We start from the raw sequence: 13,601 nt of genomic DNA, 5'->3' as shown, positions 1-13,601 counted from the left end.
TTGATGAAAGTGAAAGAGGAGAGTGAAAAAGCTGGCTTAAAGCTCAACATTCAGAAAATGAAGACCATAGCATCTGGTCCCAGAACTTCATGGGAAATAGATGGGCATACAGTGGAAACAGTGTCAGACTTTATCTTTCTGGGCTCCAAAATCACTGCAGATGGTGATTACAGCCATGAAATTAAAAGACGCTTACTCCTTGGAAGAAAAGTTATGACCAACCTAGATAGCATATGGAAAGCAGAGACATTACTTTGAGAACAAAGGTCTGTCTAGTCAAGGCTATGGTTTTTCCAGTGGTCATGTATGGATGTGAGATTTGGACTGTGAAGAAAGCTGAGTGCTGAAGAATTGATGCTTTTGATCTGTGGTGTTGGAGAAGACTCTTGAGAGTCCCTTGGACTGCAAGGAGATCCAACCAGTGCATTCTAAAGATGAGTCCTGGGTGTTCTTTGGAAACAATGATGCTAAAGCTGAAACTCCAGTACTTTGGCCACCTCATGCAAAGAGTTGACTCATTGGAAAAGACTCTGATGCTGGGAGGGATTGGGGGCAGGAGGAAAAGGGGATGACAGAGGATGAGATGGCTGGATTGCATCACTGACTCAATGGACGTAGGTTTGAGTGGAATTCCGGGAGATGGTGATGGACAGCGAGGCCTGGTTGCTGCGATTCATGGGGTCACAAAGAGTCGGACATGACTGAGTGACTGAATTGAACTGAACTGATATTCTCCTCATAACTTTTTTCTGATTATTTTCCCAGTGTATATCCAGTCTCCTCTGTACCTCTACTTTTGTCTCTCTCTCCCTCCCTTCACCTTTCCTTTCCTCTTTCATAAAGACACACACACACACTACATACCTTCTTGCTCCAGTCTACTGTAATATATGAGACAAACCACCATTATTGCCCATGGTTCCCCTCAGCAATAATCTTCTTTCAGATCAAATGATAACTTTGCATGACCTTCTCCAATTCTCTCAGGTAGTACCACCTCACAAGGGCATCAAAATTATACTGTACATAGTGTATTTATTTCTAGGAGAGTGTGTGACCATGTGTAATAAAAGGATTCAGTTTTTTGACCTGGGAAATGCATCTTACCCATGCATCTGAAAACCATTTGCCTGCATTCAGAGTCGTCAGGAAACTCCATTGAAACAAGGAAGGGTGTCTACTGGAGGCATTTGGCAGGACCTCCTTTATATTGGTTGTTCTTGTCAAGTCATAGTCATGCATGAGAAAAGGCACCCCATCAAAACTGTAGGCATGGGGAGAAAGGGAAAATGGGAGAATTGGCAGAATACAGTCAACTTGGCAGACAGAGTTCTCAGAAAGCCCATCAAGGTCAAAAGTCTAACTAAGGTTCCTTACTCCCTCCCATATCACAACAAAGGACTAAGTGCCAATAATTCACATGATATCAGTATTTTTCTGCCCTAGGGATCTCTTTTTGGGCTTTGTAAATATCATATTATTTAAGGTGAAAGTGTAGCTTCCCTATCCAGGGATTGTTAGAATGAAGAAAAAGGTATGGCTTGAGAGTAAGTAAGTAGGGTAGGGATGAGGTAAGGCCCTGTGCTCCCTGGGGCCATACGAACAAGTTCAGTTCAGTCACTCAGTCCTATCCGACTCTTTGCAAACCCATGGACTGCAGCATGACAGGACTCCCTGCATATCACAAACTCCTGGAATGAACTTAAAAGGCATGTCCATCCAGTTGGTGATGCCATCCAACCATCTCATCCTCTGTTGCCCCTTCTCCTCCTGCCTTCAATCTTTCCCAGGATCAGGGTCTTTTCCAGTGAGTCAGTTCTTCACCTCAGGTGACCAAAGTATTAGAGTTTAAGCTTCAGCATCAGTCCTTCCAATGAATATTTAGGACCAATTTCCTTTAGGATACACTGGTTGGATCTCCTTGCAGTCCAAGGGACTCTCAAGAGTCTTCTCCAACACCACAGTTCAAAAACATCAATACTTTGGCACTCAGCTTTCTTTATAGTACAACTCTCACATCCATACATGACTACTGGAAAAACCATAGCTTTGACTAGACAGACCTTTGTAGGCAAATTAATGTCTCTGCTTTTTAATATGCTCTCTAAGATGGTCATAGCTTTTCTTCCAAGGAGCAAGCATCTTTTTAATTTCAAGGCTGCAGTCACCATCTGCAGTGATTTTGGAACCTCCAAAACTAAAGTTAGTCACAGTTTCCATTATTTCCCTATCTATTTGCCATGAAGTGATGGAACTGGATGCCATAACCTTAGTCTTCTGAATGCTGAGGGTTTTTTTTTTCTTTTTTAATACAAATTTATTTATTATAATTGATGGCTAATTACTTTACAATATTATATTGGTTTTGCCGTACATGACATGAACCTGCCACAGGTGTATGTGTGTTACCAATCCTAAACCCCCTCCCACCTCCCTCCCCATCCCATCCCTCTGGGTCATCCCAGTGCACCAGCCCAGAGCACCCTGTATCATGCATCGAACCTGGACTGGCGATTTGTTTCACATATGATAATATACATGTTTCAATGCCATTCTCCCAAACCATCCCACCCTTGCCGTCTCCCACAGAGTCCAAAAGACTGTTCTATACATCTCTCTTTTGCTGTCTTGCATACAGGGTTATCGTTACCATCTTTCTAAATTCCATATATATGTGTTAGTATACTGTATTGGCGTTTTTCTTTCTGGCTTAGTTCACTCTGTATAATCGGCTCCAGTTTCATCCACTTCATTAGAACTGATTCAAATGTATTCTTTTTAATGGCTGAGTAACACTCCATTGTGTATATATACCACAGCTTTTTATCCATTCGTCTGCTGATGGACATCTAGGTTGCTTCCACATCCTGGCTATTATAAACAGTGCTAGATGAACATTGGGGTACATGTGTCTCTTTCAATTCTGGTTTCCTCGGTGTGTATGCCCAGCAGTGGGATTGCTGGGTCATATGGCAGGTCTATTTCAGTTGTTTAAGGAATTTCCACACTGTTCTCCATAGAGGCTGTACTAATTTGCATTCCCACCAACAGTGTAAGAGGGTTCCCTTTTCTCCACACCCTCTCCAGCATTTATTGCTTGTAGACTTTTGGATCACAGCCATTCTGACTGGTGTGAAATGGTACCTCATTGTGGTTTTGATTTGCGTTTCTCTGAGAATGAGTGATGTTGAGCATCTTTTCATACGTTTGTTAGCCATCTGTATGTCTTCTTTGGAGAAATGTCTGTTTAGTTCTTCTCCCCACTTTTTGATTGGGTCATTTATTTTTCTGGAATTGAGCTGCAGGAGTTGCTTGTATATTTTTGAGATTAATTCTTTGTCCATTTCTTCATTTGCTATTATTTTCTCCCATTCTGAAGGCTGTCTTTTCACCTTGCTTATAGTTTCCTTTGTTGTGCAGAAGCTTTTAATTTTAATTAGGTCCCATTTGTTTATTTTTCCTTTTATTTCCGATATTCTGGGAGGTGGGTCATAGAGGATCCTGCTGTAGTTTATGTCAGAGAGTGTTTTGCCTATGTCTTTCTCTAGGAGTTTAGTAGTTTCTGGTCTTACGTTTAGATCTTTAATCCATTTTGAGTTTATTTTTGTGTGCGGTGTTAGAAAGTGTTCTAGTTTCATTCTTTTATGGGTGGTTGACTAATTTTCCCAGCACCACTTGTTAAAGAGATTGTCTTTTCTCCATTGTATATTCTTGCCTCCTTTGTCAAAGATAAGGTGTCCATAGATGTGTGGATTTATCTCTGGGCTTTCTATTTTGTTCCATTGATCTATATTTCTGTCTTTGTGCCAGTACCATACTGTCTTGATGACTGTGGCTTTGTAGTAGAGCCTGAAGTCAGGCAGGTGGATTCCTCCAGTTCCATTCTTCTTTCTCGAGATTGGTTTGGCTATCCGAGTTTTTTTTTTTTTCTATTTCCATACAAATTGTAAAATTATTTGTTCTAGCGCTGTGAAAAATACCGCTGGTAGCTTGATAGGGATTACATTGATTCTATAGATTGCTTTGGGTAGTATACTCATTTTCACTATATTGATCCTTCCGATCCATGAACACAGTATATTTCGCCATCTATTTGTGTCTTCTTTGATTACTTTCACCAGTGTTTTATAATTTTCTATATATAGGTCTTTTGTTTCTTTAGGTAGATATATTCCTAAGTATTTTATTCTTTTGTTGCAATGATGAATGGAATTGTTTCCTTAATTTCTCTTTCTGTTTTCTCACTATTAGTGCACAGGAGTGCAAGAGATTTCTGTGTGTTGATTTTATATCCTGCAACTTTACTATATTCATTAATTAGTTCTAGTAATGTTCTGGTGGAGTCTTCAGGGTTTTCTATGTAGAGGATCATGTCATCTGCAAACAGAGTTTTATTTCTTCTTTTCCAATTTGGATTCCTTTTATTTATTTTTCTGCTCTGATTGCTGTGGCAAAAACTTCCAAAACTATGTTGAATAGTAGTTGTGAGAATGGGCAGTCTTGTCTTGTTCCTGACTTTAGGGGAAATGCTTTCAATTTTTCACCATTGAGGATAATGTTTGCTGTGGGTTTGTCATTCAGTTCAGTTCAGTCGCTCAGTCGTGTCTGACTCTTTGTGACCCCATGGTCGCAGCACGCCAGGCCTCCCTGTCCATCACCAACTCCCAGAGTTCACTCAGACTTGCGTCCATCAAGTCAGTGATGCCATCCAGCCATCTCATCCTCTGTCGTCCCCTTCTCCTCCTGCCCCCAATCCCTCCCAGCATCAAAGTCTTTTCCAATGAGTCAACTCTCCACATCAGGTGGCCAAAGTACTGGAGTTTCAGCTTTAGCATCATTCCTTCCAAAGAAATCCCAGGGCTGATCTCCTTCAGAATGCACTGATTGGATCTCCTTGCAGTCCAAGGGACTCTCAAGAGTCTTCTCCAACACCACATTTCAATAGCATCAGTTCTTTGGTGCTCAGCCTTCTTCATAGTCCAACTCTCACATCCATACATGACCACTGGAAAAACCATAGCCTTGACTAGACAGACCTTAGTCAGCAAAGTAATATCTGCTTTTCAATATGCTGTCTAGATTGGTCATAACTTTTCTTCCAAGGAGTAGGAGTCTTTTAATTTCATGGCTGCAAGCACCATCTGCAGTGATTTTGGAGCCCAAAAAAATAAAGTCTGACACTGTTTCCACTGTTTCCCATCTATTTCCCATGGAGTGATGGGACCAGATGCCATGATCTTCGTTTTCTGAATGTTGAGCTTTAAGCCAGCTTTTTCACTCTCCTCTTTTACTTTCATCAAGAGGCTTTTTAGTTCTTCTACACTTTCTGCCATAACGGTGGTGTCATCTGCATATCTGAGGTTATTGATATTTCTTCCAGCAATCTTGATTTCAACTTGTGTTTTTTCCAGTCCAGCGTTTCTCATGATGTACTCTGCATATAAGTTAAATAAGCAGGGTGACAATATACAGCCTTGACGTACTCCTTTTCCTATTTGGAACCAGTCTGTTGTTCCATGTCCAGTTCGAACTGTTGCTTCCTGACCTGCATACAGGTTTCTCAAGAGGCAGGTCAGGTGGTCTGGTATTCCCATCTCTCTCAGAATTTTCCAGTTTATTGTGATCCACACAGTCAAAGGCTTTGGCATAGTCAATAAATCAGAAATAGATGTTTTTCTGGAACTCTCTTGCTTTTTCCATGATCCAGCAGATGTTGGCAATTTGATCTGTGGTTCCTGTGCCTTTTCTAAAACCAGCTTGAATATCAGGATGTTCACAGTTCACATAGTGCTGAAGCCTGTCTGGAGAATTTTATATAGCTTTTGTTATGTTGAGGTATGTTCCTTCTATTCCTGCATTCTGGAGAATTTTTATCATAAATGGATGTTGAATTTTGTCAAAGGCTTTCTCTGCATCTATTGTGATAATCATATGGCTTTTATTTTTCAATTTGTTAATGTGGTGTATTGCACTGATTGATTTGCAGATATTGAAGAATCCTCGCATCCCTGGGATAAAGCCCATTTGGTCATGATGTATGATCTTTTTAATGTGTTGTTGGATTCTGATTGCTAGAATTTTGTTAAGGATTTTTGCATCTATGTTCATCAGTGATATTAGCCTGTAGTTTTCTTTTTTTTGTGGCATCTTTGTCAGGCTTTGGTATTAGGGTGATGGTGGCTTCATAGAATGAGTTTGGAAGTTTACCTTCCTCTGCAATTTTCTCGAAGAGTTTGAGGAGGATAGGTGTTAGCTCTTCTCTAAATTTTGGTAGAATTCAGGTGTGAAGCCATCTGGACCTGGGCTTTTGTTTGCTGGAAGATTTCTGATTATGGTTTTAATTTCCATGCTTGTGATGGATTTGTTAAGATTTTCTATTTCTTCCTGGTTCAGTTTTGGAAAGCTGTACTTTTCTAAAAATTTGTCCATTTCTTCCATGTTGTCCATTTTATTGGCATATAATTGCTGATAGTAGTCTCTTATGATCCTTTGTATTTCTGTGTTGTCTGTTATGATCTCCCATTTTCATTTATAATTTTATTGATTTGATTTTTCTCCCTTTGTTTCTAAGTGAGTCTGGCTAATGGTTTGTCAATTTTATTTATCCTTTCAAAGAACCAGTTTTGGCTTTGTTGATTTTTGCTATAGTCTCTTTTGTTTCTTTTGCATTTATTTCTGCCCTAATTTTTAAGGTTTCTTTCCTTCTACTAACCCTCGGGTACTTGATTTCTTCCTTTTCTAGTTGCTTTAGGTGTAGAGGTAGGTTATTTATTTGAATTTTTTCATGATTCTTGAGGTATGCCTGTATTGCTAGGATCCTTCCCCTTAGCACTGTTTTTATAGTGTCCCACTGTTCCAAATAGGAAAAGGAGTACGTCAAGGCTGTATATTGTCACCCTGCTTATTTAACTTATATGCAGAGTACATCATGAGAAACGCTGGACTGGAAGAAACACAAGCTGGAATCCAGATTTCCGGCAGAAATATAAATAACCTCAGATATGCAGATAACACCACCCTTATGGCAGAAAGTGAAGAAGAACTAAAAAGCCTCTTGTAGAAAGTAAAAGAGGAGAGTGAAAAAGCTGGCTTAAAGCTCAACATTCAGAAAACGAAGATCATGGCACCAAGTCCCATCACTCCATGGGAAATAGATGGGGAAACAGGGGAAACAGTGTCAGACTTGATTTTTGGGGCCTCCAAAATCACTGCAGATGGTGCTTGCAGCCATGAAATTAAAAGACGCTTACTCCTTGGAAGAAAAGTTATGACCAACCTAGATAGCATATTCAAAAGCAGAGACATTACTTTGCCGACTAAGGTCCGTCTAGTCAAGGCTATGGTTTTTCCTGTGGTCATGTATGGATGTGAGAGTTGGACTGTGAAGAAGGCTGAGCGCCGAAGAATTGGTGCTTTTGAACTGTGGTGTTGGAGAAGACTCTTGAGAGTCCCTTGGACTGCAAGGAGATCCAACCAGTGCATTCTGACGGAGATCAGCCCTGGGATTTCTTTGGAAGGAATGATGCTAAAGCTGAAACTCCAGTACTTTGGCCACCTGATGTGGAGAGTTGACTCATTGGAAAACACTCTAATGCTGGGAGGGATTGGGGGCAGGAGGAAGAGGGAACGACAGATGATGAGGTGGCTGGATGGCATCACTGACTCGATGGACGTGAGTCTGAGTGAACTCTGGGAGTTGATGGTGGACAGGGAGGCCTGGCGTGCTGCGATTCATGGGGTCGCAAAGAGTTGGACACGACTGAGCGACCTAACTGGACTGAACTGAACTGACAGGTTTTGGATTATTGTGTTTTCATTTTCATTCGTTTCTGAAATCTATAGGACATTTCACCCCAAAACAATGAATTTCACCTTTTTCTCAAGAACACACGGAACCTTCTCCAGGATAGATCACACCCTGGGCCATAAATCTAGCCTTGCTAAATTCAAAAAATTGAAATCATTCCAAGCATCTTTTCTGACCACAACGCAGTAATATTAGATCTAAACTACAGGAGAAAAACTATTAAAAATTCCAACATATGGAGGCTGAACAACACGCTGCTGAATAACAAACAAATCACAGAAGAAACCAAAAAAAATCAAAATACGAATGTTGAGTTTAAAGCCAACTTTTTCACTGTCTTCTTTCACTTTCATCAAGAAGCTCTTTAGTTCTTCTTTGCTTTCTGCCATAAGGGTGGTGTCATCTGTGTATCTGAGGTTATTGTTATCTTTCCTGGCAATCTTGATTCCAGCTTGTGCCTCATCCAGCTTGGCATTTTGCATGATGTACTCTGCATATAAGTTAAATGAGCGGGGTGACAATATACAGCCTTGATTTACTCCTTTACCTATTTGGAACCAGTCAGTTGTTCCATGTCCAGTTCTAACTGCTGCTTCTTGACTTGCATACAGATTTCTCAGGAGGCAGGTAAGGTGGCCTGGTATTCCATCTCTTTAAGTATTTTTTACAGCTTGTTATGATCCACATAGTCAAAGGCTTCAGCATAGTCAATAAAGCAGAAGTAGTTTTTCTGGAACTCCCTTGCTTTTTCAATGAACCAACGGATGTTGGCAATTTATCTCTGGTTCCTCTGACTTTTCTAAATCCAGCTTGTTAATCTGGTAGTTCTCGGTTCAGGTACTGTTGAAGCCTTGCTTGGAGAATTTTGAGCATTACTTTGCTAGCATGTGAGATGAGTGCAACTGTGCAGTAGTTTGAACATTCTTTGTCATTGCCTTTCTTTGGGATTGTAATGAAAACTGACCCTTACCATTCCCATGGCCACTGCTGAGTTTTCCCAATTTGCCGGCATGTTGAGTGCAGCACTTCAACAGCATCATCTTTTAGGTTGAAATAGCTCAACTGGAATTCCATCACCTTCACTAGCTTTGTTCATAGTGATGTTTCCTAAGGCCCACTTGACTTCGCATTCCAGGATGTCTGGCTCTAGGCGAGTGACCATACCATCATGGTTATCCGGGTCATGAAGATGTTTTTTGTATAGTTCTTCTGTATATTCTTGCCACCTTTTCTTAATAACTTTTGCTTCTGGTAAGTCCATACCATTTCTGTCCTTTATTGTTCCCATCTTTGCATAAAATTTTCCCTTGGTATCTCTAATTTTCTTGAAGAGGTCTCTCATCTTTCCCATTCTGTTGTTTCCTCTATTTCTTTGCATCGATCACTGAGGAAGGCTTTCTTATCTTTCCTTGCTATTCTTTGGAACTCTGCATTTAAATGGGTATATCTTTCCTTTTCTTCTTTGCCTTTAGCTTCTCTTCTTTTCACAGCTATTTGTAAGGCTTCCTCAGACTACCATTTTCCCTTTCTCCATTTCTTTTTCTTGGGGATGATCTTGATCAGTTCCTCCTGTGCAATGTCATGAACCTCCATCCATAGTTCTTCAGGCACTCTGTCAGATCTAGTCCCTTGAATCTATTTGTCAATTCCACTGTACAATCATGAGTGGTTTGATTCAGGTCATCCCTGAATGGTCTACTGGTTTTCCCTACTTTCTTCAATTTAAGTCTGAATTTTGCAATAAGGAATTCATGGTCTGAGCTACAGTCAGCTCCAAGTCTTGCTTTTGCTGACTGTATAGAGCTTCTCCATCTTTGGCTGCAAAGAATATAATCAATCTGACTTCAATATTGACAATCTGGTGATGTCCATGTAGGGAGTCGTCTCTTGTGTTGTTGGAAGAGGGTGTTTGCTATGACCAGTGCATTCTCTTGGCAAAGCTCTGTTAGCTTTTGACCTGCTTCATTTTGTACCTGCCTGCTGAGAAATCTGTAAGCAAGTCAAGAAGCAAGTTAGAACCAGACATGGAAGAGCAAACTGGTTACAAATTGAGGAAGGATTATGTGAAGGCTATATATTATCACCCTGATTATTTAACTTATATGCAGAGTATATCATGTGAAATGCCAAGCTGGATGAAACACAAGCTGGAATCAAGATTGCCAGGAGAAATATCAATAATCTCAGATATGCATATGACACCACCCCTATGGCAGAAAGCAAAGAACTAAAGAGCCTCTTGATGAAAGTGGAAGAGGAGAGTGAAAGAGTTGGCTTAAAACTCAACATTCAAAAAACAAAGATCTTGGCATCTGGTCCCATCACTCCATGGCAAATTGATGGGGAAACAATGGAAACAGTGAGAGACTATTTTCTTGGGCTCAAAATCACTGTGGAATGTGACTGAAGCCAGGAAATTAAAAGATGCTTGCTCCTTGGAATAAAAGCTGTGACAAACCTAGACAGCATATTAAAAAGCAGAGACATCACTTTGCTGAAAAAGGTCCATCTAGTCAAAGCTATGGTTTTTACATTAGCCATCTATGAATGTGAGAGTTGGACCATAAAGAAAGTTGACCACCAAGGAACCTATGCTTTTGAACTGTGGTGTTGTGGAAGCCTCTTGAGAGTTCCTTGGACTGCAAGGAGATCAAACCTGTCAATCGTAAAGGAACTCAGTCCTGAATATTCATTGGAAAGACTGATGCTGAAGCTGAAACTCCAATACTTTGGTCACCTGATGGGAAGAACTGACTCACTGGAAAAGACCCTGATGCTGAGAAAGACCGGAGGCAGGAGGAGAAGGGGACAACAGAGGATAAAATGGATTTGATTGACATGAGTTTGAGCAAGCTCCTGGAGTTGGTAATGAACAGGGAAGCCTGGCGTGCTGCAGTCCATGGGTTCCAAAGAGTTGGACATGACTGAGTGAATGAAATGAACTGAAGGGCACTTCAATCTCCTGTTGTTCAAGGGTCAACTGTGTATCTCTGTATAATTTTGTGGTTGCCCCAAAGATTCCAAATATATCCCATAGATCACATTCTATTAGTGTCAACCATCTACCACTTCAAGTATTGTGTAGAAAACTGAATACTTTTTAGGTCCCTTTACCCAATCTCCTTCCATTATGATATACATGTCTTAAATATCTAAAAATAGATTGAGACCCATATATCAAACAATATTATCACTTTTGTCTTTAACCACTGAACACAATTTTTAAACTCTGGAATAGAAGAATCACCTATTAATATTTATCTTTTTAAAATACATTTATTATTTCTGGCTGGGCTGGGCCTCGGTTGCTGCACACGGCTTTCTCTAGTTTCAGGAGTGGGCTTACTTTTCTTTGTGGTGGGCATGCTTCTCATTGTGGTGGATTCTGTTGTTCCAGAGCACAAGCTCTAGGCATGTATAGTTCATTAGTTGTAGCATGCAGGCTCAACAGTTGTGATGCACAGACTTAGTTATCCACAGTTTCTGTGATCTTCCCAGACCAGGGATCGAACTGTGTCCCCTGCAGTGGCAAGTGTCTCCTTAACCACTGGACCACCAGAGCAGTTCCCACCTATGTATTTTTTACCCTTTCCTTTGCTTTTTTTTATTCCTCATGTTCCAAGTTGTTTTCCTTACCCTTGTTTTATTGAGCTATAAGTGACATATAGCATTGTATTATTTTTAGGTGTACAGCATGATTTGATATGCGCTGCTAAGTCGCTTCAGTCATGTCTGACTCTGTGCAACCCCATAGATGGCAGCCCATCAGGCTCCCCCGTCCCTGGGATTCTCCAGCCAAGAACACTGGAGTGGGTTGTCATTGCAACATCATTATCTTTTGTCTAAAGAATTTTTCATTTCCACTTGATTCTTCTTTACTTCTCTTTCTCTGCTAACACCTTCTACTTTTTCAATTAACAAGTGTTCATAATTGTTTGTTGGAGACATTTTATGATAGCTGCTTTAACATACTTAGAAATAATTCCAACATCTGTTTCTCCTGCTGTTCACATATATTTATTACCTTTTCTCAATGAAGCTGAGTTTTTTCTAGATCTTGGTATGGAAAACTCTGGGTTGTATCCTGAGCATTTTGAGTATTCGGAGATTAGAAATCTCATTAAAATCTATTTTAACAGAGATTCAATATGTCTAGGTTCAGAAAACATGTCCTGGACCACATTTGTAAGATACAGTTTTAACGCCAACTTAGTTTTCAAAGGCTCTGCAGAAATCAGTCTACAACACAGATAGTGTTCCAATCGATTCTCAAACCTTCTGCTGTGTTGCGCCTGTGTGGTTTCATGCATAGGTTATACAAAGGTCTGCCCAGGATTTTATGAACAGGTTTTTAAATTCCCTTTCTCTAGCATGGCAATTCCTCAGAAAACTAAACATAGATTTACCACGTGATACAGTAATTCCACTTTGGGCTACACACTTAAAAGCACTGAAAACAAGTTCTTGAAAATATACTTGTACTCTTAATGTTCATAGCAGCATTTTTCAAAACAGCCAAGAGGCAGAAGCAAGCCAAATGTCTATCAGAGGATAAATGAAGAAGCAAAATGTGATATCTATTCAATCTAAAAAGGGAAGGAAATCCTGTCACATGCCACAACATAGATGAAATCTGAGGACATTATGCTAAATCAAACAAGATAGTCACGAAAAGACAAATACTGTATGATTCCACTTATGGATGTTATTTACGTAGTCAGATTCATAGGAGCAAAAAGTAGAATTGTGGTAAGCATGGGCTGAGGGCAGAAGGAAAGGTGGAATTGTTATTTAACAGGTATGAAGTTTCAGATTTGCAAGATGAACAAGTTCTATAGATTTGTTTCCAAACAATGTGAATATATTTGATACTACTAAATTGTACACTTAAAAGAGTTATGATGGCAAACTGTGTTATGTGCTTTTTAAGAGAACTTTTAAAACGAAGGAAATTCTGACAGATGCTACAATATAGATGAGTCTTGACATGCTAAAGTGAAATGAGCTATACTGACATCATGCTGATGTGAAATGAGCTTAACACAAAATAATAAATACTGCATGATTTCACAGAACAATCAAACACATAGACAGAGAAAAAAGAATGATGGTTGCAAAGGCTTGGGTGGAGTTAGTATTAACATCTAACAAATAGTTTTAGTCTGAGAAGATGAAAAGTGCTAGAGATCTATGTGGTGATGCTTAAAAGAAGGTGGAGGTACTTAATGCCATTAAACTGTACCCTAAAAATGGTTTAAATGGTAAATTTTATGTTAAGAATATTTTACAATTAAAAAATAATTTTTTCTGGAAAACTTTTCTCAATAATTCTCTGCTCACTCTCTAGCTGAAGAAGAAAGGAAATGGGTACCACCACTTACATCAGTACAGAAGTAGTTACAGGGATCTGCTCACAGTCTCCAGAGCCTCAGTGGCAAGCTGTGACAGGGTGGGGAGTGGTTTCTGTGTGGTGTTCCCCTGAGTAGGACTGGTATGATCAAAACATTTATATCATATTGGATGACCCTTCTACCAGTTATTCGGCTAGATATAACAGATTTCTGTGGAGCTTTTTTCTGTCTGCAGCTATAGGTGTTTCCAGGTCAGCTCTCTTCAGAGCTCATGTCAGGATACATGAGGAGAAACAGAAATTAGCATGTGGAAACTCGCTCCCTATTATGAAGCTGCTTTGGTCTTATGAACCAAGCCAGTCCACATTCTATTCTTCACCATTCAGAGTCTTCTGTTAGCTGCTTTGTGAATTTTGTCCAGTGTCTTATATTTTTAATGTTTT

General features: G+C 39.9%; 1 protein-coding gene across 1 annotated transcript in view; it reads right to left on the bottom strand.

Annotated features, from left to right (window-relative positions):
- The window catches only part of LOC101117547 (glycerophosphodiester phosphodiesterase domain-containing protein 4-like), a 118,010-nt gene that overhangs the window by 69,727 nt on the left and 34,682 nt on the right, over nt 1-13,601 (bottom strand). The window contains exon 10 of the mRNA XM_027960073.2: nt 1,108-1,264. Within this exon, the coding sequence (XP_027815874.2) occupies nt 1,108-1,264 (157 nt within the window). The remainder of the gene's footprint in view (nt 1-1,107; nt 1,265-13,601) is intronic.

The sequence above is a fragment of the Ovis aries genome, chromosome 21 (genome assembly GCF_016772045.2).
Source record: "Ovis aries strain OAR_USU_Benz2616 breed Rambouillet chromosome 21, ARS-UI_Ramb_v3.0, whole genome shotgun sequence".
Lineage (NCBI taxonomy): Eukaryota > Metazoa > Chordata > Mammalia > Artiodactyla > Bovidae > Ovis > Ovis aries.
This window is presented reverse-complemented; position numbering and strand designations above follow the sequence as displayed.